The sequence below is a fragment of the Canis lupus genome, chromosome 16 (assembly GCF_003254725.2).
Source record: "Canis lupus dingo isolate Sandy chromosome 16, ASM325472v2, whole genome shotgun sequence".
Classification (NCBI taxonomy): Eukaryota; Metazoa; Chordata; class Mammalia; order Carnivora; family Canidae; genus Canis; species Canis lupus.
Genome location: NC_064258.1, coordinates 27,005,764 through 27,031,013, shown reverse-complemented (window position 1 = coordinate 27,031,013; position 25,250 = coordinate 27,005,764). Strand labels below are relative to the sequence as shown.

General features: G+C 38.2%; 2 protein-coding genes across 8 annotated transcripts in view; one reads left to right on the top strand and one right to left on the bottom strand.

Moving 5' to 3' along the window:
* The window catches only part of LOC112651951 (disintegrin and metalloproteinase domain-containing protein 5-like), a 134,492-nt gene extending 125,142 nt beyond the window's left edge, over positions 1-9,350 (top strand). For all 7 annotated transcript variants that reach the window (XM_049094832.1, XM_049094833.1, XM_025435504.3 and 4 more), the window contains one exon: positions 9,186-9,350. In XM_049094832.1, the coding sequence (XP_048950789.1) occupies positions 9,186-9,198 (13 nt within the window). In that variant the 3' untranslated portion in view covers positions 9,199-9,350. The remainder of the gene's footprint in view (positions 1-9,185) is intronic.
* A 9,311-nt stretch (positions 9,351-18,661) lies between these two features.
* On the bottom strand, positions 18,662-21,113 carry LOC112652362 (tumor necrosis factor receptor superfamily member 21-like). The gene has a single exon (XM_035700087.2). The coding sequence runs from the start codon at positions 21,111-21,113 to the stop codon at positions 19,155-19,157; it is 1,959 nt and encodes a 652-aa protein (XP_035555980.2). The 3' UTR covers positions 18,662-19,154.
* Positions 21,114-25,250: the final 4,137 nt, after the last annotated feature.

Sequence of the window (25,250 nt, the reverse complement as noted above, 5' to 3'; positions counted from 1 at the left end):
TTCCTTTAATCACATTCAATTTTATTTTTGTGTAATATATGTTTTGCTTTTTTAAAGTAATTTTGGAACTTAGTATCTTTTAACCTACAGAACAAAATACACTTAGAACTAAATGAATCGCCATCTTGGTCCACTCTGTGAGATTGCATTCTCTCTCCTCCACTATTTCCCTCCTTTTTAAAATTTTTTTTCTTTTCCTTTGTCTTTTTTCTTTTATTTTCTTGTTCCTGGCCTCTTCAGAATTGTCTAGTGTGTATTTTCCTTGGGTTTTGGCTGATATTTTTGACTCTGCTCACTTATACAGCCATTCTGCACTGGACAAAATGACTAGAAGGAAGAATTCATTGAAAAAGAAAGAATGAGAAGTAATACTCTCTGCCACATAGCTATTGGATATGGACTTAAGTAAAATATCAGAGATAGAATTCAGAATTACAATTATTAAGTTACTAATTGGACTTGAAAACAGCATAAAAGACTATAGAGAATCTCTTAGTGCAGAACTGAGATATAATCAGGCCAAAATTAAAAATAATCTAACTGAGATGCAGTCTAAATGGGATGCTTGAACAGCTAGAGTAAATGAGTCAGAAGAGAGAATAAATGACATAGAAGACAAGTTGACGGAGATGAAGGAAGCTGAGGAAAAGAGAGAAAAAGAACAAAGATCCCATGAGGAGAGGCTCTGAGAAATAAGTGAGTTTGAAAAAAACAAACACCTATATTATTGGGATTCATGGAGTGAGAGAGAACCAGAAGGTACGTTTGAACAAATCATAGCTGAGAACTTCACTAATCTGGGGAAGGAAATAGGCATTCTACCCAGGAGATACAGAGGATCCCTTCCAAAATCAACAGAAATAAATTGACACCCCAACATATAATAGTGAAGCTTGCAAATTTGAGGTAAGGAGAAAATTCTGAAAGCAGCTTGAGACAAGAGATTCTTTACAAATAGGGGGAGAAATATCAGATTAACAGCTGGCCTATCCACAGAGACCTGGCAGGCCAGAAAGGGCTAGCATGATATATTCAGGGTACTAAATGAGAAAAACATGCAGCCAAGAATACTTTATCTAGCAAGGATGTCATTCAGAATATAAGGAGAGATACAAAGGTTCCGAGACAGAGACTGAAAGAATATCTGACCAGCAAACCAGCTCTGCAGGAACTATTAAGAGGGATCTTGTAAGTGAAGAGAGAGCCCAAAGAAAGAGACAATCTGCAGAAATGGCAACTGTACAGATAATACAATGATACTAAATTCATATCTTTCAATAGTTATCCTGAATGTGAATGGGGTAAATGCTCGTCAAAGATACAGGGCATCAGATTTGATAAGAAAGCAAGACCCATCTATATGCTGTCTACAAGAGACTCATTTTAGATCTAAGGACACCTTCAGGCTGAAAATGAGGGCATAGAGAATCATTTACCATACAAATAGACCTCAAAAGAAAGATGGGGTAGCAACCCTTATATCAGATAAATTAGATTTTAAACAAAAGACTGTAGTAAGACATGAAGAAGGGCATTGTATCATACTTAGAGGGTCTATCCAATAAGAAGACCTAACAATTTTGAATACTTATGCCTTTAATGTGGGAGCTGCCAATTATATCAACCAAATAATAACCAAAGTAAAGAAACACATAGATAATAATACATTAGTAGTCGGAGACTTCAGCACTCCAATCTCATGAAGGGACAGATCTTCTAAGGAGATCACCAAGAAACAAGGCTTTGAATGACACACTGCACCATATGAAATTCATGGATATATATAGAACATTCCATCTTAATGCAACAGAATACACACTCTTCTCAATTGCACTGGAACTTTCTCTAGAATATACCACATACTAGGTCACAAATGAGGTCTCAATATAGGAATTATTCCCTGCATATATTCAGACCACAGTGCTTTGAAACTTGAACTCAATTACAAGAAGAAATTTGGAAAGAACTCAAACACTTGGAGGCTAAAGATTATCCTAATAAATAATGAATGGGTCAACCCAGAAATTAGAGAAGAATTAAAAAGATTCATGCAAACTAATGATCATGAAAGCACAACTGTTCAAAATCTTTGGGATAAAGCAAAGGCCATCCTAAGAGGGAAGTACATTTCAATACAAACCTCCCTCAAAAAATCAGAAAAATCTCAAATACACAAGCTAACGTTACACCTAAAGGATCTGGAGAAAGAACAGCAAATAAAGCCTAAACAAAATAGAAGAGAGATAAGAAAGTTTAGAGCAGAACTTAATGAAATAACGATGAGAAGAATAGTAGAACAGATCAACAAAACTAGGAGCTGAATTAATAAGGTAGATAAACCTCTAGCCAAACTTATTAAAAAGAAAAAAAAATCAAATTAATAAAATGAGGAATGACAGAGGAGGGATCATGACCAGCACTAAGGAAATACAAATGGCTTTAAGAATGTATAATGAGCAACTATATACCAACAAATTAGGCAATCTGGAAGAAATGGATGCATTCCTGGAAACTTATAAGTTACCAAAACGGAAACAGAAAGAAATAGAAAGCCTAAACAGACCAGTAGCAAGCAACAAAATTGAAGCAGCCATCAAAAACCACCCAAGACACAAAAGTCCAGGGCCAGATGGCTTCTCAGGAGAATTCTACCAAACATTTAAGGAAAAAATAATACATACTCTACTAAAGCTTTTTCAAAGGATATAAATGGAGGGAATACTTCCCAACTCATTCTATGAGGCCAGCATTACCTTGATTCCAAAACCAGACAGAGGCCTCACTATAAAGGAGAATTACAGATGAAGATTCCTGATGAATATGGATGCAAAGTTCTCACTAAGAGAACAATAGGATCCAACAGTACATGGAGAGAATTATTCATCATGATCAAGTGAGATTTATCCTTGGGATACAAAGGTGGTTCAACATTCATAAAACAATCAGCGTGATGGATCACATCAATAAAAGAAAAGACCAGGGGCAGACCCGGTGGCGCAGCGGTTTAGCGCCGCCTGCAGCCCAGGGCATGATCCTGGAGACCCTGGTTTGAGTCCCGCGTTGGGCTCCTGGCATGGAGCCTGCTTCTCCCAATGCCTGTGTCTCTGCCTCTCTCTCTCTCTCTCTCTCCATCCCTCTCTCTCTGTCTATCATGAATATATAAATAAAAAAAAATCTTTGAAAAGCCCATAGCAAATGTCATTCTCAATGGGAAAAAATAGAGTTTTCCTCTAAGTTCAGGAATATGACAGGGATGCCAACTCTTACTGCTGTTGCTTAACATAGTACTAGAAGTCCTAGCCTCAGCAATAAGAGAACAAAAAGGAATAAAAGGCATTCAAATTAGCAAAGAAGTCAAGCTCTCTCTCTTTGCAGATGACATGATACTATACATAGAAAACCCAAAAGACTCCACCCCAAAATTGCTAGAACTCATACAGAAATTCAGCAATGTGTCAGGATACAAAATCAATGCAGAATTCAGTTGCATTTCTATACACTAATAATGATACTGAAGAAAGAGAAATTAAGGAATCAATCCCATTTGCAATTGCACCCAAAACCATAAGATACCTAGTAATAAACCTAACTAAAGTGGTAAAGGATTGTACTCTAAAAACTACAGAACACTTATGAAAGAAATCAAGGAAGAAACAAAGATATGGAAAAACATTTCCTGCTCATGGATTGGAAGAATAAATATTCTGAAAATGTCTAGGTTACCCAGAGCAATTTACACATTCAATGCAATCCCTATTAAAATACCATGGACTTTCTTCACAGAGTGGAAACAAATAATCCTAAGGTTTGTGTTGAACCAGAAAAGTTCCTGAAAATAGCCTGAGGAATGTTGAAATAGAAAACCAAAGCTGGGGGCATCACAATGCCTGACTTCAAGCTGTATTACAAAACACTGATCATCAAGACAGTGTGGTACTGGCACAAAAACAGATACATAGGTCAATGGAACAGAAGAGAGAATCCAGAAATTAACTCTCAACTCTATGGTCAATTCAGCTTCTACAAAGCAAAAGACAATATCCACTGGAAAAAAAGACAGCCCTTCAACAAATGGTGCTGGGAAAATTGGACAGCCACATGTGGAAGAATGAAACTGTACCATTCTCTTATACCATACACAAAGATAAACTCAAAGTGGTTGAAGTATCTAAATTATGTGAGGCAAGAATCCATCAAAATCCTAGAGGAGAACACAGGCAACAACCTATTAAGAACTTGGCCACAGCAACGTCTTGCAACACTCATCTATGAAGGCAAGGAAACAAGAGCAAAAATGAACTATTGGGACTTCATCAAGATAAAAAGCTTCTCTGCACAATGAAGGAAACAATCAACAAAACTAAAATTCAACCTACAGGGCAGCCCCGATGGCTCAGCAGTTTAGTGCTGCCTTCAGCCCAGGACATGATCCTGGAGACCTGGGATGGAGTCCTACATTGGGCTCCCTGCATGGAGCCTACTTCTCCCTCTGCCTGTCATTCTCTCTCTCTCTCTCTCATTCTGTATCTCATGAATAAATAAAGTCTTTAAAAAAATACAACCTACAGAATGGGAGAAGATATTCACAAATGACAGATAAAAGGCTAGAGTTCAAGATTTGTAAATAATGTGTCAAACTCAACACCCAAGAAACAATCCAGTCATGAAATGGGCAGAAGACATGAACAGACATTTCTCCAAAGAAGACCTACACATGGCCATTGGCACATGAAATAATGCTCCATATCACTTGCCATCAGGGAAATACAAATCAAAACCATAATGAGATGCCACCTCACACCAGTGAGAATGGCGAAAATTAACAAGACAGGAAACAACAAATGTTGGCAGGAATGTGGAGAAAGGAAACCCTCTTGCACTGTTGGTGGGAATGCAAGCTGGTGCAGCCCCTCTAGAAAACAGTATGGAGGTTCCTCAGGAAGTTAAAAATAGAGTTACCCTTCGACCCAGCAATTGCACTATGGATATTTACCCCAAAGATTCAGATGTAAGGGAAAGGGAGGAAACTGTGGGGAAAAATTAAAGAGGAAGACAAAAAGAGACTCCTAACTCTGGGACACAAATGAAGGGTTGCCGAAGGGGAAGTTCAGTGGAGGAATGGGGTAACTGGGTGATGGACATTGAGGAGGGCACATGATGAAATGAGCACTTGGTGTTATATGTTGGCACATTGAATTTAAATTAAATAAGAAATAAAAAATATTTCTTAATTTGAAAAAAAATTGTCAGAATAAGTATCATCATTGTATTTCTTACTTTTTAATCATTCAATCAATCAAAAAGTGAGTTAATGTATTTGAGAGTCCTTTTCTCCAAAACAAAACAAAACAAAACAAAACAAAAAACCAAACCAAAAGCAAACAAAACCCCCTAATAATGTGACTTAAAAGTGGGCTAAAGTCTTCAATAAACACTTCTAAAATGCCATACTAATGGCTAATAGGTATGTGAAACAACGGGAAACATCACTAATCATCAGGAAAATGCAAATCAAAACCACAGTGAGGCATCACCTGTTAAATGGCTGTTATAAAAAAAATAAGTCAACAGTGTTGGCAAAGTTATAGAGAAATTGGAATCATTGTACTTTGTTGGTGAGAATGCAAATTATTGCATCCACTATGCAAAACTGTTTATGATTTCTCAAAAAAAATTAAAAATAGAACTTCAGTATGATCCAGTAATCCTATTTCTGGATATTTAGCCTGAAGAATTGAAATCAGGATCTCAAAGTGATATTAACATTCTCATATTCATTGCAGCACTATTTAACAATAATCAAGATGTGGATACAAACTAAATATCCATCAATGGATATAGAAAATGTGGTATATACATAAAGTTGAATGTCATTCAGCATGAAAAAAGAAGGAAATCCTGTATATGTGACAACATAGGTGAATCTTAGTTTACAACATAGGTGAGCTAAGTGAAATAAAGTAGTCACAGAAGGACAAATAACTTCATGATTTTACTTATGTGAGGTATCCAAAGTAGTGAAATTCATAAAAACATAGAGTAGAATGGTGGTTGCCTCAGTCTGGGAGGAGGACAAAATAGGTGTTGCTAATCAAGGAGAATAAAATCTCAGTTATGCACAATTAATAAGGTCTAGAGATCTGCTGTACAATATTGTCCCTATTATTAACAATAATTAAAAGTTTGTTAAGAGATCTCCTTTAAGGGTTTACTAAAATCAATAATTTTTTTTTTAAATTTAAGATGTTTTGCTTCCCAAAAGACTAATGAAAGGGAAAGGGAAGCTACAATGTAGAAGATTTTTGTAACATATTTTCAATGAGTACTTTCATTCAGAATATATAAAAAATCCTTACAGATCAGTAACATAAGGTGGGATAACCTAATAGGCAAATAGCTTCTTGCCTAATAGATAAAAGGCTTCACAAAAGATAACAAAAGCCTCAGAACATGAAAAATTCAAACGTCATTATCCGAAAAAGACAAAAGAGATATGAGAGTCTCCTAAACCTACAAAAGTGGCTAAAATTAAAAGAACTGGCAACATTAAGGGTTCTTGAGAATATTAAGGAATTAGGTCTCTGGCACATTTCAGGTAGGAGTATATATTGGTACAACATACTTTTTAATCACTGTTGAACCATCTAGCGTCTATTATGTTTCAATTAAATTTTTTTATCAAAACTTTTTTAAAAGGTTTATTTATTTATTTGGAGGGAGTAGGGGCAGAGAGAGAGGGAGAGAGAATTTCAAGAGAATCTCATGCTCCTCACTGAGCATGGAGCTGACTCAGGGCTGGATCACACCACTCTGAGAACATAAACTGAGCCAAAACCAAGAGTTGGCCACTCAACCAACTGAGCCACCCAGGCGCCCTGGATTCAATTAAATTTGTAAAACTTATTTTCATTTTTAAAACTGTATTTATTGTACTTAAATTTTACATCTATTTTAAATTATTAACCTGATTTTATTTTCCTGAATTTTGGCAAAGATAATTCCCCATGAAGTCTAATTCCCCATGAGTCAATTAGCAAAAATATTTTTTCCTTTTCCAATTAATTTGAAGCTGATTGTCCTTACTTCTCCCTTTGCTATACTTTTAACTTTAAATCTTGCTTGCCTCTCTTTCAACTCAGTCATCTATGTGTATTTAAGTTTCTGTATATTTAACATAAACTCAATCAAAATATTTTTGGATACATGGACATGGAGAATTGAGAAAAAGATTCTGAAACTCATATAGAAAGAAAATAGTGGTATCCACATAAACTTTAGTACTAACAATGAATAAGATATAGAGCTTTTATTTTCAAATAACATCTTTCTGATTTTTAATGTACTATCAAATATTAATTAAAATAGCTCAGATACTTTGGTAGATAGATAAATTAAGGAAAAGTTTCTCATAATCACAATAACCAAAGAAAATTTCCATTAACAATATAAATGCATATCTTCTTAAATATTTTTCTAAGCAAAACATAGATATATTTATACTTTTGTTTAGAGACTATTATGCACAACTATGCATGTCATAAAATATAGGCCCTATGTCATCATTTTGTGACATACAGTATTCAATTTATTTATTTATTTATTATGTATTTATTTTTAAATATTTTATCTATTTATTCATGAGAGATACAGAGAGAGAGAGAGAGAGAGAGAGACAGGCAGAGGGAGAAGCAGGCTTCATGCAGGGAGCCTGACTGATGTGGGACGATTCTGGGACTCCAGGATCACACCTTGGGCCAAAGGCAGGCGCTAAACTGCTGAGCCACTCAGGGATCCCCAATTTATTTATTTTTAGTATGCAATTTAAAAATGAAAAATAATTCATCTTAAAAATCCATTATTATTAATATTTAGACTACTTCCAGTTTTTCATTGTTGTAAACACCCCATAATAAGCATTATTATATAAATACACATTTTAGAGCAATTGTCGAATTATAGTCTCAGGGTATATACTAGAAGAGAAATTGATCAAAGCATAAATATAATATGTACACTATCATTGTTTTTTATCCTTATTGCCAGATTATCTACTTGTGGTGATAATCACCAATCCATTATACCAGGTTGTAACTTTTATAAGTAATTTATTATTAGGCAATTAGATATGTGAATGGTTTACTTTCTGAGCTATAGTATACCTTAAATTTTAATTTTACTATCCTAATTCATTTTCTTTGGTACTTTTCACCATGTCATTTAGTAATGAGCTATTTCTATAATGAGTGTGACACAGGTAGAAAACATACAATATAGTTATATGAGATTACAGGCATTTTTGAGACTTCCGTTTTATGAGAGATGCTTAGTATATTTTTACTCTTTCCCATCTCTCATTTCTCTGATTCTTGTTATGTAAATTGGGATTTGGGGACTAGCCTACTGTTAATAAATTCCTTTTTTTAAACATTCTTTATCTTGTTCCAAAATTTTTGTCATTTTCAGTTTTGTACTGAAGTTTGCAACATTTTTTTAAACTGGTTTCATTTTTCATAATTATGAAGGGTGATTTTAGATTTTAATTACATTAAGATCCTTTTCCATCCAGAAACCTTGGAATGCCCAAATCTAGCCTTGACTGTCCTTTTGAAGTCATTCAATACACTCTATATGTATGTCAGTGTGTGTATCATTCTGCATCCTATTACAGTTGTAACAAGAAATAAACATTCATTTTAAAAATATACATATGCAAAAGAATCAAATAATCATCCTTAATCTTAGCACCTAGGATGGTCATTGTTACAACATTTTAATATATAGATTTATACACATGAATGGATGTGTGCATATATATAGTATTTTTATATTTTATTAACTGTGATTGTACTTAGAATTCTCACATTTTTTTCTTTTATTCTAAATTAAAATTAGTTCATATACTTAGAATGGAAATTGCAAGGCACTTTGTTTTATTGACCTAAATAGTTTCCAAACATAGACAAATGAACAAGTTAGGGAATTTGAGGCGGTCACTTCTATTATAAAACTAAGAGTATTTGCAGTTGAGGTAACAGATAATTGTTTTTTCTGGAATTAGTTTTTATTTTTCTGATCCTTTCCCTTCAGTTAACTGTGCCCTTTAAATTACTTATATTAGAGCTCAAAAAAAAAAAAAAAAGGCAACACTGGCACTTTGTGTTGTTTTATTTTGTTTTCTCTTTCAGCAACAGTCTCTAATGACCTTGGCCTAGAAGAAGGACATTACCAAATAAATCATCAGAAACTGACCTAAACCAAGAAGGGAAAAATAATTTCACCCTCACCTCTATTTTCACTGCTGAGGGTTTAAAGCATGAAATAATAAAACATCTGCACTTGAATCACCTAAATGATGTCTGATGTTTTCTCTGTATTTTTAGTCTCAACCTCTTCCAACTTGAATCCAGAAGAGGCTTTGAATCGGTGAAGCAGCCCAAAACCCTCGTCTCATGACATCAAAAGAGCCTGCCAGTTCAGTTTCATGACCCGAGGATAGCATGTCCTGTTTTTCCTTATGCTCCTTAGGTTGACCTGAATCTTCTTGTTTCAGTCTAATCTCCTTACTTCTCTTCAGAGCTCCTAACTTTTATCTAGCCTGTGATTTGCCCCAGTGGCACTTACTCAATCTTCCTCTTGTTACTGCTTCTCCTCTTTGAAAGATTTGTATCCACTTTAGCCAGTCGAGACACCTGTTTACCAAAAAAGAGTAGATTTATCATGGAGCTGAGAAAGCAAAAGCATCAGGATCACTTACTTGAATAGGGCTCTTTTCAAAGTCAGGACCTTAAATTTTGTATTCTTTTTCTCAGGGTTCATCAAATTTTATATAGTTTGGGCCCTACAGAACCTGGATCTTCCTCTTTACTGGCACCCTTGGCAGTGGTGTGCTGGGGCCAGTTTCTACCAGCTGGCAAGAAATTTTGCACTCATAAAAAAAAGACAAGTTTACTGAAGGTGTGGAGAAATTGGAACTATTGCACACTGTTGATGGGAATGCAAAATGAAGATGTTATAGAAAAAAGTATGGAGGTTCCTCAAAAAATTAGAACTTGAACTACCATATGATCCAGCAAAGATGGAGTAGAAATGTTTTGTAGGAAATTCATTTTGCTTTTGGATTTGAAAAGGAGATGATGCTGCAGTTAGGAGAATGCTGCTGAAATAAAATGTTCTGCTTCCTGGAGAAAACTTCTCTATTACTCATAATTCCATACAAATTGTGTGAAAAAACTGAAAATTTGGAAATCACATAGTCATGTAATACTTTAAGGATATTTTTCCTGTTCGGGAAATGCAAGGCTTAGTAATTCTGTACCAGCCAAAATATGCGATCTTGTGCAGATATACAGTCATGTGAACTCTTCCTTCAGTACTAGATGTAAGTTCTCAGAAATCCAAATGCAACACCATTTCCTCATTGCTTAATGCAGACAGGCTTTGGTATCTGACATTTTTCTGGAATTAGTCTGGAAAAATAATCACTTACCTCTACAGTGTTAATTTCTATGAATTCATTTCAGTTCTCTTTTAATTTTTTGTTAGTTTTTTTTATATTTGATTATTCCTCATTTAAAATTTGGTCCTTTCATTTCGGAAACATTTCCATTCTCTTCTAATTCCTAATAGTGTGTCTATTCCTGATGATTCTTTCTCAGTGTACTTTGTTACCATCCATTTAATTGCCCTTAAATATTGGTGTTATTTATCCTTGACTTTTGTCTCTTTTCCTTGTATACAAGTAGCTCATAATTATGTGCATATTCTACCCAGGGAGATTTTGCAAAATACTTATTCTGAGGTACCTATCTTTGAAATATGTAATCAGTAGGATATTTTTCTGATAATGCTGGTTATTCTCCTGATATAAAATACTCTTCATTGCTGCTAACTCAAATACACACACACACACACACACACACACACACACAGAATCAGTGTTTTATCTGAGTTCATATGCCTACCTAAATGCCCACTAGCCTTATGGTGAACTAGACACAGATTACCAAAATAATTCTTGTTGGCGGTTGTACCTCTCCCTAAGTGTGTTATGTGAGGTTGCTTTTTTGAACTCCTGGGTAAAAGCAGAGTCCAACTTAAACAGGTAGAGCTCAGGACATGCAGAGTATGCACATGTGGATCACCAAAGGAAAATATACAGAGCTTGCCTGCCTCTCCAGAATTACAGTTAGGAACCAGGGAAAGATACCAAGGAGAATGAACTCACCTATGAAATTTGAGATTATTCATAATAACATTTTCCTCTTTGACTCATTGCTTTAGCTGATTCTTGGATTCTGATGGATTATGTCATCTTGTGCAGGTATGGTACTTTTTCTGGGTAGCAGAGTCTGTCCTCTATTTGATGACTAGTCTTCCAGGCTTCTTCAGTCTTGCAGCTCTATATTTTCATATTGCTAACAAAACTGAAGAAAATGTGGAAAACCCATATCTGTCCACTAACTAACTGGCAGTGATACAAATAATTTATTCCCATGGTGCATTGGCTCAATCTAGTCACATAATTCTAACTTCAAAGGAGGCTGGCATACATCAGGAGAACTTGTGGAATATTTGGTGAGAATTACTGTCCCTACCACATATGAAATGGAAAAAAACGAAGGTTGTGACATCTGTAACTCGATACAAGGCTGCCATAGTTCCCATGATGTAAGACAAGACCTTCTAAAGCATCCTCTGACAGGGCTGTGGTTATTTGGCTATGGCTTCCCTCTGCTCCATTCCCTCACAAGTCCCTATAGAATCAGTTTGCTAGTTTCTGAGTTGGATGCTAAACAAATTTCTGAGGTATATTGACATTGGAAAAGTGCCACTGCTACATCAATGGCTATATATGCCTATATCCATTTCTAAAAGTTGGACACCCTGGCTACACATAAGTGTGTTCATAAACTGAGTGCCATGAGTGACAGCCACAAGAATGTTCTTTGCAGTCCTCCTACTACAAGGAGCATGAGTGGTGAAGGGTCTGAACTGCTACACAGTTTTGTTAAGGCCACACTGTCCATGATCCCAACCAATGGTGGAATCTTAATAGAGATACTAAGGCAGGCAATCCTGGAAGACTCGGTACTCCTCTGACAGCTGCCTCTGGCTTGAGGACTTCCCCTACAGTCCTGATGAGCCTTCCTTACATTGAATGGATCCTCCTTAAACTGTGTGAATCCTAGGCTGCTACTATTCATTTTTCTGTCCCTATCTCCTTCCCTTGGGGTCAGACTTGCTTCACTGTCTGCCAACTTTCTCAGGCTTTTTATCATTCTCCCCATTTTTCACAGTGGTTTTCATCTAATAAAATCCACGCACATTTATGCCTGTCTTGGCATCTCCAGATTAAAACAGGAAGTGGAATACTGGAAGTGTTACAAGTAAATTGGTAGTAAGATGTGGACTTGGTTTGATATCTAATTCTTTAACAAGCAAGGATGACAGGATCCTGGTTGGAAAAAGGGCGCAGATTGTCCCTACCACCAGGTGGCAGTAAAACTCTAAAAATTTCATGGCGACAAGGAAAAATAGCCGGCTAGAGGAGAATGTGGTGGTGGAAATAAAGCAGACGTTTAAATCAGTGGAGTTAGCTGTTTAGTGCTAAATTTTGTTGATGCCTTGTAGAAGGATAAGAGATTGAAAGGTATTGACAATCAGTTACTTCCTATGCCTGCAAGCCATAGAGTCTCAGTGGGGCTTACAAGGAGGCCTTTATCAGCCGTTGTTGCATGAGGGATGCAGGTGAATGGCTGGCAGATGTGTTTGTCACACTTGCAAGTTCCAGAGACATCTGAATACTTAGCCAGAGGAGATCTGTTAGGCTAAGGTCATAGCATTATGGGAAAAACCTGAGATCTTGAAAACAGGGAAGAGGACTTCTTGATGTATGCTATTCTCTTCCCACCTCCTCTGCTCATTGGTTGGAAGCCACTATGCTTGAAGGTGTTGTAGACATTTCTTCCCCACAAGACAATAGGTGCCTCCACCCCTATCCCATAGGAGTTTCCCATCTCTTCTTTTGACTCCTAGGCCAATAATTAGGATTAAGTCTGTCATAACGCAGATGGTGATCTACTGGTCAGGGGGTAATGAATGCTTAGCTGCCAGAATCCAAGAGGCCATAATTACCACTGTGATTAGTATGGGTAAGGAGCCGCCAAGGGGACTTGACTCACAGGTAGTTTTGCAGACAGTAAATAGAGGATTGTGGCTTTTTGGATGCAAAATAGACTGGCAGCCACTAGGGAGTTGATTACATCAATAATGAAGAGAAAGCAAGAATAGCAGGAGACCAAGGATTATCTCCCAATACAAAAATCACAATCCCTGAGTCTCAGCTCCCAGACCTGAACCAGTTTTTATTTAGTTTTTTTTTAATAGTTTTATTTTTTTATTCATGAGAGACACAGAGAGGCAGAGACATAGGCAGAGGGAGAAGCAGGCTCCCTACAGGGGATTAATTAATCCCAGGACCCTGGGATCACAACCTCAGCCAAAGGCAGAAGCTCAACCACTGAGCCACCCAATTGCCCAGATCTGAAACTCTTTGAATGAGAATATGGCTTGTTGGAAAGACCCTCTAACTCCATGGAGAGTATAAACTATCTTGACTCCTCCTGTCTTAAGGGAAGTTAAGCCAATTACTCAAGTGTCTGTACACTGGCAAAGGGGGATTGACAATATATTTTGAGGGTAATTAAATACAAAATCTGGGTTGATATTGATACCGAAAGGATCATCAGCACCCCTGTTGGATTTGGGGCCTAAGAGAACCAGATAATAAATTGGTTCTTGGCTAAAGTTTGGCTCATAGTTGCCTCCTGGATCTATAGATACCTCCAATGGTCATTCCCTCAGTTCTCAAATACATAACTGAAATTGATATACTTGGCAGTTGAGATAATTCCACATTGGATCCCTCACCTGTTGAGTAAAAGCTATTATCCTAGTAGGAAAGACCAAAAGTAAACTTCTGACTGACGTCATCTCTTCTGGCCAGGATGGTAAATCAAAAACAACATATCTTGTATGGTGACAGTTAATAGCTACACTTGTGGTGAGCATAGCGTGACACGTAGAATTGTTAAATCACTGTGTTGTACACCCAAAACAGAATATTCCGTGTCAACTATACTCAAAAGCAAAAAAACAGACATATATTGGGGAAAGGAGGTAGGAGAAATTAGTACCATTGTTACTGCAGGGACAGTAGTCTCCATCATATTTTTGTTTAATTTGTCAGTCTGGTTCCTGCAAAAACGAGATGGAACTTGATAAATGATTAGACTGATGCTGCCATATCTAACAATACAATTCACCCTTGAACAGCTCAGAACATCTCTAACAGATGCTGAATCCCCCTCCACAGGTAAAAAATCCATGTGTAACTTTTTTGACTCCCCTCAAAATTAACTACAAATGGCTTAGTACTGACCAGAAGCCTTACTGATAACATGAACACTCGACTAAATACATATTTCATGTTAAATGTATTATATAGTATATTCTTACAATAAAGTAAGCTAGAGAAAAAATGTTAAGAAAATCATAAGGAAGAGAAGATACATTTATACTATTGTACATATATTTATTGAAAAAAATGCACATCAGTGGACCTAAGAAGTTTAAACTTGTGTTGTTCAATGCTGAACTGTATACCTAATTTCAATCAATGTGCTAGATGTGTCTATTGAAGTGATTAATAAAATCTTCAGCACATGGTGTGTGGCCACTGATTTGGGGAATATATTCTTTTCCATTCATATCAGTAATATTTTACATCCATGTTCATATTCCCTGTGCAGAAGGAATAAGCAAAAGAAAAACACAATACACTCCAGAGGAATCTCTTCTTTCCTCAGTGTGCCTCTGGGATCCTCTAATGGCAAAGTTTAGCATCATCCTCACTAGTAATGGATAAAATGTTTAGAGTTCAATCCATTATTGCAGAACAAGTATTGAACAGTGAATTCAAATCTGAGAGGCAATAAATAACCTGGACTTCTGGCCTTTTGGTTATGGGCCTGAAAAGTACTGAAGCATTAGAGACAAGGAGGTCTGTGGTAGAGGCATGTGGGTATTCCCACATATAAGAGTAGGTACAAAGTATTAGTATTTTTTGTATCACATATTAATTAAAACCAAATTTCCCCAGGAGTGTCATGATAGGCATATAAATGGCATAGCTATGGTAGCTATGTGTAGGCCTAATATCTATATTTCCACTTACTGAAGCAAATATAGTTACTACTGCCTCTGAATGTCAAACTTGTCAGAGGCAGAGACCCACATTAAGCTTCAAATTAGCTTTTTTTTTTTTTTTTTTTTTTTTTTTTTTTTGAGGAAAGCAACTTGGTGGGAAGTTCACAACTTTTTCCATCCTGGAAGGGCCAGAGTTTTGTTCTATTAATTTTGTTCAATTATTGGCTAACCTTTCCTACCTGCAGAGCCTTAACTGGCACTATGGTATATGGGATTATTGATATAACCAGTAATATAGTGGAATCCATAGCATAGACTCCCACATTCATAGCCCCATAGCAAGGTGCCCAATTCACACATGGGAATGAGATCCACTGATTGTTTCTCATAATGTGCCACTTAGCCTTACAGAACTCTTCAACAGCTTTCTAAAGTTAAAATTGAAGCACCAGATTGAAGGAGGTATTCTAAAATAATGGGATGATTTCTGTGGTGATTAATTTTATATGTCAACATGACTGGGCTATAAGATACCCAGATACGCAGTAAAACATTGTTTCTAAGTATCTGAATAGAATAAAAAGGTAGAGGAAGGGTGAATTCGCTCTCTCCTTGAGCTGAGATACCCATCTTTTCCTGCCTTTCAGCATCAGTGTTCCTGGTTCTTATGGACTCAGATAAATTAATTCATCAGCATCTGATTCTCAGGTTTTCAGACTCATCAAACATTGATTATACCACCAGCTTTCGTGGTTCTCCAGCTTGCAGATGGCTGATTATGGAACTTCTTTGCCCCCATAACCACATGGGACAATTCTAAAATAAATCTCACATGTATCTTTATATATGTATATAGATATTTCATTGGTTTGGTTTCTATGCAGAAACTTGACTAATACAATATTGTTAGGATGCAACATATTTATTAATTCACAATTCCTAATGCGTCACAAGTAGGAAGGACTATAGAATGGGAATATAGGGGTGGTAGTAGGAGTGGCCCCACCTACCTTTTCTCCCAGTCACCAATTAGGGAACTTTCTGGCCTCTGCCCACATTCTGTGATCTTTGGATAGAAGGTCATGGTTTCTAAAGGAGGCAGGCTCTTTCCAGAACAAACAGCAAGTTCCTAACTTTCTAACTAAAATACAAAAAGGGCATTTTGAACTTTTTGTATCCAGTGACAAAAAAGCAAAAAAATAAGAGTCACTGTACTGGCAGGGATAATAGACTCTGATTAGCCAGAGGAATTGGGAGTGTTTTTTCCCAAGGGAGACAGGGGGTGGGTAGTGGAATATGAGTGGAACCCATGTGATACACACCTGAGTGTGTCCCACTGTAACTGTGAATGGATATGCCTAACAATGCTAGAATAAGAAAATTTTGATTATTGAGGGTTCTGGCACTTCAGGATAAAGTTTTCATCACAGTCTCAGGAAGCCATGGAGACCTTCCAGGTGGTAGCTGAATTGGAGGGAGATTTAGAATAAACAGTAGGTACCAAGAGTTAGGACTTCAACATATTTTTTTTTATTGTGGTAAAAAATACACTACTTAAAATCTGACTTCTTAACAAATTCTTAGTAGACAGTATTATTAACTATAGAAGCACAATGCTATACATAGATCTCCAGAGCATTTTTATTTTGCATGACTGATATTCTATATCCACTGAACAGCAACTCCTCATTTTGCCCTGCTCCCAGTTCCTCCAGCCCATGTCTCCATCACCACCATTCTACTTGATGCTTCTGAGTTTGACTAGCGTAGATACCTGATAATACTAACTGGAATCATGTAGTTTTTGTCCTTCTGTGACTTGCTTATTTCAATTAGCATAATGTGGTCAAGGTTGATCCATGTTGTAGCATGTGACAGGATTTCTTTCTATTTTATGGCTAAATAATACTCCATTATATGTATATACCACATTTTTTAAGTTCATTAATCTGTTGATAGATATCTAGGTTGTCCATTGCTTTGTTCTTTGAATGTTGCAGCAATGAAAATGAAATGCAAATATCTATTTGAGATCCTGATTCCGATTATTTTGAATAATTACCTAGAAAGGGAATGGCTAGGCTATATGGTTATTCATTTTTAATTTGGGTATCCCTGGGTGGCTCAGTGGTTTAGTGCCTGTCTTCAGCCCAGGAGCTTGGAGGCCCAGGATCGAGTCCCACATCCGCTCCCCGCATGGAGTTTGCTTCTCTCTCTATCCTGTGTCTCTGCCCCCTGCCCCCGTCTCTCTAATGAATAAGTAAATAAAATCTTAATTTTTTTTTTTAATTTGAGGAAATTCCACACTGTTTTCCATAGCAGCTGACCACTTTACATTCCCACCAACAGTGTAATGGGGTTCTAATTTCTCCACATTCTCATTACCACTAATTATTTTCCAGTTTTTTTTTTTAATGGTCATCCAAACACGTGTGAAGTAACATTGTGGTTTTGATTTACATTTCCCTTATGATTGAACATCACTGTTTTTTAACAAATAGCAAAATATTAATAATAAATTAGTACACTTGAAGGCATTAATATTTATTAATAAATTAGTACACTTGAAGGCATTTTTCTCATATCGATCCCTCACCATGATCCACAAATCCCACCCACACAAAGGGAGTCCACACCACCTTTGCATTCGAGTCTGCCAACTGAGCATTAGAGAGAGAGCAGGTTTATAAATGGGAGCAGAGTTGCAAATATATCAGACAAGAGTCCTTACAGCTGCAGCCATTTTTAATTAAAGTGATTGAATGATGAAGGAGACCCACCAAGACCAAGGCCTTGAGGTGGATTGGACCTACAGACTACTTATATATAAAAAATAAGACATCATTTAAAGCAAAGCTGGGCAAATTCCCTATGGAAAAAGGTGCCACTGGCACTTAGTTGGGACTTTCCAAAGTGCAGCAGTATGTTCCAGAACAGCTCAATTCCTAAAAGATGAAGTTCAAGTTCTTTGGTGGCCCAGTTGTCAAGCCACTTAAGTAGCAAGTTCTGATGGCTTGAGGATTTCATGTCTCCAGCCCAGAGCATATTAGCAGAAGAGTAGCACAAGGAATCAGGCATTCTACACGGTGCTCAAGTGAAAACCATACAATCAGCAACAGTGTGGTCAAGTTTCAGCCATGAATATGAACTATACAAGGCATATTAAAAAGAGAACTCAAAATCTAATTGCATTACAGTAACTCAATGGGGTATTACATTTCTTCAAATCTTAAGAAAATTTGTAAATTACAAACAATAATAAAAATAGTAATGATTAAAAAAAAGGAGATGTGGGGATCCCTGGGTGGTGCAGCGGTTTGGCGCCTGCCTTTGGCCCAGGGCGCGATCCTGGAGACCCGGGATCGAATCCCACATCGGGCTCCCGGTGCATGGAGCCTGCTTCTCCCTCTGCTTGTGTCTCTGCCTCTCTCTCTCTCTCTCTCTCTCTCTCTGTGACTATCATTAAAAAAAAAAAAAAAAGGAGATGTGGATGTCGAGACATGAAGACTGCTGATAGAATTAACAAGATGCCATTATACTTTGAAGAAGTTAAAAGCCTCACAATCCAGTGTGCAGGGAAAAGCTACACTGCATTTGTGGTATATTAAGTGAATTTAAAGTGCACAGAACAATTTTGAAAACACATAAGAAGTCAAAACAAAGAAAATACGGAACCTAAAAAGCTTTAGTGGTGGGCATTTTTCAACAGTTAACACCTTGAGAAGGCTCATAAACTATCTTCCTAGAAGGGTTAAAAAAAGAAAAAAGAACCCAAAACACTGGCCATATACTCTATTAAACACACACAAACACACACACACATGCACACACACTCACACGCACGCACACACATCCCCCAAAAAACCAGAAAAATAAAACCAAAACAAATGAAAAACCACCCTGCCACTAAATGGAGTAATTTCCAGAGTGCGGTATCCCTCGTTGTTCTACAGCAGGTCGGGAAGATGGCTATATACGGAGTCCAAGAGGGTCTGACTGGCTTCCTGGCTCTTGACTCCAATAATCTCAAATAGCCGGTCCAGCTTGTCCTCAGCCTGAGGAATCTCTTCAATCACCCGCAGCTCCTCAGGATTCAGAATGTGGAGCATGTCATCAAAAATAGGCTGCAAGTCACAGGGGTCCAGGCGTACCTGCCGCAACACTGTGTCCTTCTTTTCTTTGGTAATAAAGGAGCCCGTCCCGCTCAGCGCCTTCGAGCCGCTGGATGTGGAGTCACAGCGAAGCAGGGGCTCGGACTCATCCACGAAGCAGCCCTTGCTCTTACCCAGCGGGGAAGGCTCCACCGTCCGCAGAGCGGAATTCTCCAGTTTCGGGTTGGGGCTGGGGCTGGGGCTCGGGCTAAGGGGGCTGCGGCTCATCGGGAGAGCCAGTTTGTCAGTTTCCAGCTGGGCCGTAGCTTGCATCAGCCCCCGAATCTTCTCCACAGCATCATTGCGCCGGTGCTGGCGGCGGGCGCTGCTTAGTTGGGCGAGGCTGGCCTGGGGACCCCGGATGGTCCAGTGCTGCAGAGCTGCGTAGGCCCGCTCAGGGTCCGCCGGGTACCCATTGGAGAAAGCAGCCGCTTCTCTCTCACTGGCATTGCAGGGAAACTGATAGATGTCCTTCCACTGGCTTCCAACTTGGGCTGCTACGAGTTTCCGGATGTCAATCCCGTGGCCATTGCAATAGTAGATCCACTTCTCCCGGTTCTGGGTCGGGGTCACGGATTTCTTCAGCCCTGCCTTTTCCACAATGGTGCTAGGGTCCTGCCGGGGCCCCTTTTTCAGAGTTCTTGAGCTTTTCCGGATACTGCATACCACTATCACCACAAGCACCAGCAGCAGAAAAAGCACAATCATCCCGGGCAAATGTTCATTGATGTCGAAATGCTTGTGCAAGTTCTGTCTGGGGTGAGTCCGCTTGAGGCCTTTGATGGGTGTGCTGGATTTCTCGCCCCCAGTTGCCTCCATGGACCGCAGCAGCTTCAGGATGTGTCTGTGGTGGGGGCCTTGCTGGTGGTTGACTACCTGGAGGTTTGGGAGGGTCTTGTTCATGCCTTCCTCACCCCTTGCCGAGCTTCTGTTGTCAGGGACTGTCCCTTCCTGGATGCCACTCGGTACCTTTGGTCTAACAGAGGCAGAAGAGTTGGATTCCGTTGAGTTCATGCCTTTGGGAACATAAGTGGAGGAAGGGACTTCATGGGATTCCATGTGCTCCGGGTGTGAAAAGATGGTTGTACCAGGGGTAGGTGAGGTCGTGCTGGAGAAGGGCGGAAGTGTGCCACAGACATTGTCTGCTTCCTTGGTCCCCGGCTTGATCACCACCAGGTTCTGACTCAGACAGTCTACGTATGCTTTGCATTTCATCACACTAGAAGGCACATCAGAGTAGGTACCCCCAGCACACTGCTTGCACCGCACGTCCTCGGTCTCTGTCCCTTTCTTCCGCACACCCCACCCCACAGGACACACCGTATGGGGGGCGCAGGTACCATTAAACTGGAACATGCCAGGTGGGCAAGCACATTCTCGGTCAGTCGAGGCAGCACAAGGTAATTTCTCAACCATTGGCCATGGGCATGGCTGACTACAGTCATGGCATTTCTCTATGCCATTCTCATGCCTGGTAAAGGTCCCCACAGGGCAACTGCTACAGACACGCAGGCTCCTGTTGGTACAGTGCTCAGACACATAGGTTCCTGCTGGACACTTGTCACAGGTTAGCACCTGGCCGGTGGCACGGTCAACATGGTGGTATTTGCCAATGAGATTTGAGGCCTTCTGTTCTAGCTGAGCTGTGCTGGTGCTAAGGAATCCAAGCGGGAGAAGAGCGCCCGCGACCGTCGTAGCGCCGGCCGCGCGGCCGCAGGAGGGGAGCGCGGTGCTGCTGCTCGCGGAGGTCCCCATGGCCCAGCCGGGGCTCGCAGGGGCGCCCGGGGCAGCTGGAGTCCACGGCTGCTTCTGCCCAGCGCTGCACCCACCGCCGCCGCCCGGGCCGGGCGCCCATCTACCTCCAGCACCCCATGTGCACTGCGGCGGCCGGGCGGCCGGGCGGGGGAGGGGGGCGGCGAGCGGGCTCGGGGGCGCTCAGCACCTGCCCAGCGGCGCGCCCACAGGGGCGGGGAGAGGCAGCGGCCGCGGCAGCCGGCGCCTCCCGGTGCTCCCCTCCCACAGCGGCCGCGGAGAAGCAGGGAGGAGGGCTGCGCGCGGGGCGGCGGAGGGGCGGCTTCCCGTAGCGACGACCCCTCCACCGCTGCCCGGACCGGCCGGGGTCGCACTGAGTCCACTATTTTGCCATTGAATTATAGGAGATTCTTATAAATTTTAGGTATTAATCATTTATCAGACACATGGTTCACAAATATTTTGTCTCATTTTGTAGGTTGCCTTTTCTTTCTTTTTTCTGTGCTTGTTAGTTTAATGTAGTCTCACTTGTTTATTTTTGCTTTTGTTTGTAACTTTTCTTTGTGACCGTGTTTTTGGTGTCACAGCCATCACTGCTGTTACAAAGTTTTCCCCCATGTTAGAGGCTACAATTTGAGATTTTGCAATTCAGTATTTAATCCACTTTGTATTGATTATTGTGTGTGGTGTGAGAAAAGGACCCACTTTCATTGCTTTGCTTGTGCATACCCAGTTTCCCAAACACTATTTGTTGAAGCCACTACCTTTACAACAATGACTAGTCTTGACTCCTTTTCCAAAGATTAGTTGCCATATATGTGAGATGACTTCTGGGCTCTCTATTCTGCATTGTTGGTTTATGTGTCTGTCTTTATTCCAATAACATATTGTTCAGTTACTGTAGCTTTTTAATGTTTTCAAATCAGGAAGTATGAGGCCTACTGCTTTGTTCCTATTCCTCAAGATTATTTTGGCTCCTAAAGGTCAGTTTTGGTTCCATATGAACTTTAGGATTTTATTTTCTATTTTTGTAAAAAAAAAAAGTACCATTAGAATTTTGATAGGAATTGTATTGAATCTGTAGATCACTTTGGGTAGTATGAATATTTTAACAATATTAAATCTTCAAATCCATAAGCATGAAATGTCTTTCCATTTATTTTTACCTTAACTCCTTTCAGCAATGTTTTCTAGTTTAAGTGTATAAGCCTGTCACCTTATTGGTTAAACTTATTCCTAAGTATTTCATTCTTTTTGATGCTATTGTAAATGAGATTTTTTTCTTAATATCTTTTTTGATTGTTGATTGTATGTAAAAACACAACTGATTTTTGCATGTTGATTTTCTTTCCTTCAACTTTGCTGTATTTGCTTATTAGTTCTGACAGGTTTTTTTTTTTTTTTTTTTTTTTTAACCTTTGGGGTTTTCTATATATAAGACCATATTATCTGTAAACAGAAACAATTCTACTGCTTCCTTTCTGATTTTTTATGCTATTTCTTTTTCTTGCCTAATTTCTCTGGCTTGGAGTTCCAGTAGAAGGATGAATATAATTGCAAGAATGGGCATCCAGGAACAAGATAATGTGCCTGATCTCAGAGGAAAAACTTTCAGCTTTTCACTAAGTATGATGTTAGGTGTGGGTTCATCCTATATGACTTTTATTATGTAGAGGTATGTTCTCTCTATACCCACTTTGTTGAGTTTTTATAAAAAATGGATGCTGAATTTTGTCAAATGATTTTTCTGCATCTATTGAAATGGTCATATGATTTTTATTATTCATTTTGTTAATGTGCTATAAAACACTGATTTGTAGATGTTGAACATCCTTATATCCCTTGAATAAATTCCACTTGATCATAGTGATCCTTTTATTTATTTTTATTTTTTAAAAGATTTTATTTATTTATTTGACAGAGAGAGTGCAAGCAGATGGAGTGGCAGGCAGAGGGAGAGGGAGAAACATGTTCCTCATTGAGCAGGGACTCTGATGTGGGGCTTGATCCCAGGACCCCAGGATCATGACCTGAGCCCAAGGCAGATGATTAATATACTGAGCCACCTAGGCACACTGTGTATGATCCTTTTAGTGTATTGTTGAATTTGGTTTGATAATATTTTGTTGAGGATTTTTGCATCTATATCAGGGATATTGATCTATATTTTTATTTTCTTGTAGTGTTCTCATCTGATTTAGTTATCAGGATATTGTGGGCCTCATAAAAATGCATTTGGAAGTGTTTCCTCCTCTTCTATTTATTGGTAGAGTTGAGAAATAAAGGTTTTAATGGTTCTTTGAATGATTAGTATAATTTAACAGAAAAGCCATCTGGTCCTGGGCCATTTTGGGGAGGATTTTAGTTTACTGATTCAATCTCCTTGGTAGTATTTGGTGCTTTCAGAATTTTTGTTTCTTCATGATTCAGTCTTGGAAGGTTGTAGCTTGTAGGAATTTATCCATTTCTTCTAGGTTGTTCAATTTGTTGGCATATAATTGTTTATGGTATTCTCTTATGATCCTTCGAATTTCTGTGGCACCAGTTATAATCTCTTCATTCACTTCTGATTTTATTTATTTGAGTCATCTCTTTTTTTCTTGGTAAGTCTTGCTAAAGTTTTGTCTGATTTTAAAGTCCTTTCAAAGAATCAGCTCTTGACTTTATTGATCTTTTCTATTGGCTTTTTAGTCTCTATATCATTTTTTTCTACTCTGATCTTTATTATTTCCTTCTTTCTACTAGCTTTGGGCTTAATTTGTCCTCCTTTAGTTTCTTTATGTGCTAAGTTAGATTGTTTATTTGATATCTTTCTTGTTTCTTGAGGTAGGCATTTATTCCTATGAAATTTCCTCTGACAATTGCTTTTACTGAATCCATAAGTTTTGATATATTGTAGTTCCCTTTTCATTTGTCTTGGAGAATTTTTTTTATTTCACTTTTGATTTCTTTGGTGACCTGTTTGAGGTTCTTTTACAATCAAGATGAGTGTCCCATATCAGATATTCAGTCTGAAACTATTTTCTCCCAGTCTGAATTTCAATTTTTTTAATCCTTTCAACAGGGTTTCTTACAGAGCATATGTTTTAAAATTTAATAAAGTCAAATCTATCTACTTTTCCTCTTATGTGTTGTGGTTTCAGTGTTAAAGCTAAGAACTCTTTGACTAGTTCTAGATCACAAATTTTTTTCCTAACCTTTTCTTCAAAAGTTTTACATTTTACACTTAACTCTTGGATCAAATTTTATCTAATTTTGCATAATGTATGAGATATCAGTCCAGGTTCATTCTTTTGCCAATGGATGTTTAATTGCAGTCGCACCATTTATTTAAAAGGCTATGATTTTTCCATTCAATTAGGCTTGTTCATTATTTCTGGGTTCTCTACTCAATTCAACTGTTCTAGTATCTGTTAGCTAGTACTATTCTATCTTGATAACTATAGTTATATAGTAAGACAGCATCAATGTTCTCTTTGTAAAGACAATGTTCTCTTTACTCATCTTTTCCAAGATTGGTTTGACTATTCTAGGTCATTGGAATTTTCATGTACATTTTATAATTATCTTGTTTACAAAAACAGTTGCTGCAATTTTAATATGAATTGTGTCAAAACTGCAGATCACTTTTAAGATAATTTAGCTCTTTGAGACATTAAATGTTCCAACTCATGAATACATCTTTCCATTTATTTCATTTTCTTTGATTTTCTAATCAGTATTTTTAATTTTAAAATGCATACTGCATACTGAATATAAATGCTGAAGAGTATATTAATTTTCCTAGAAAGTATAAACTGAAATGCATTTTAATATCTATTTTCACACATTTGTTGGTGGTAGAAATGCAATTAACTTAGTTGATCTATTATTACTGCAACCTTTCTGAACTTGTTAGTTTGAAGAGATTTTGAGTGGGAAATATCAAAACTTAAGGGCAATAAAAAAGAGAAAACCTTTGGGATCAAACAGTTGGTGAAGAATTCCTAATCATAATACCATAAATGCAATAAATGCAAAAATAACAATAAATAACATTTCATCCAAATTTAAAAGTTTTATTTTGTGAAAGGTCTCAATAGGAGGATGAAAACACACACACATGCATGTATGCATGTAGAGATCTTCCTCTACTTACTG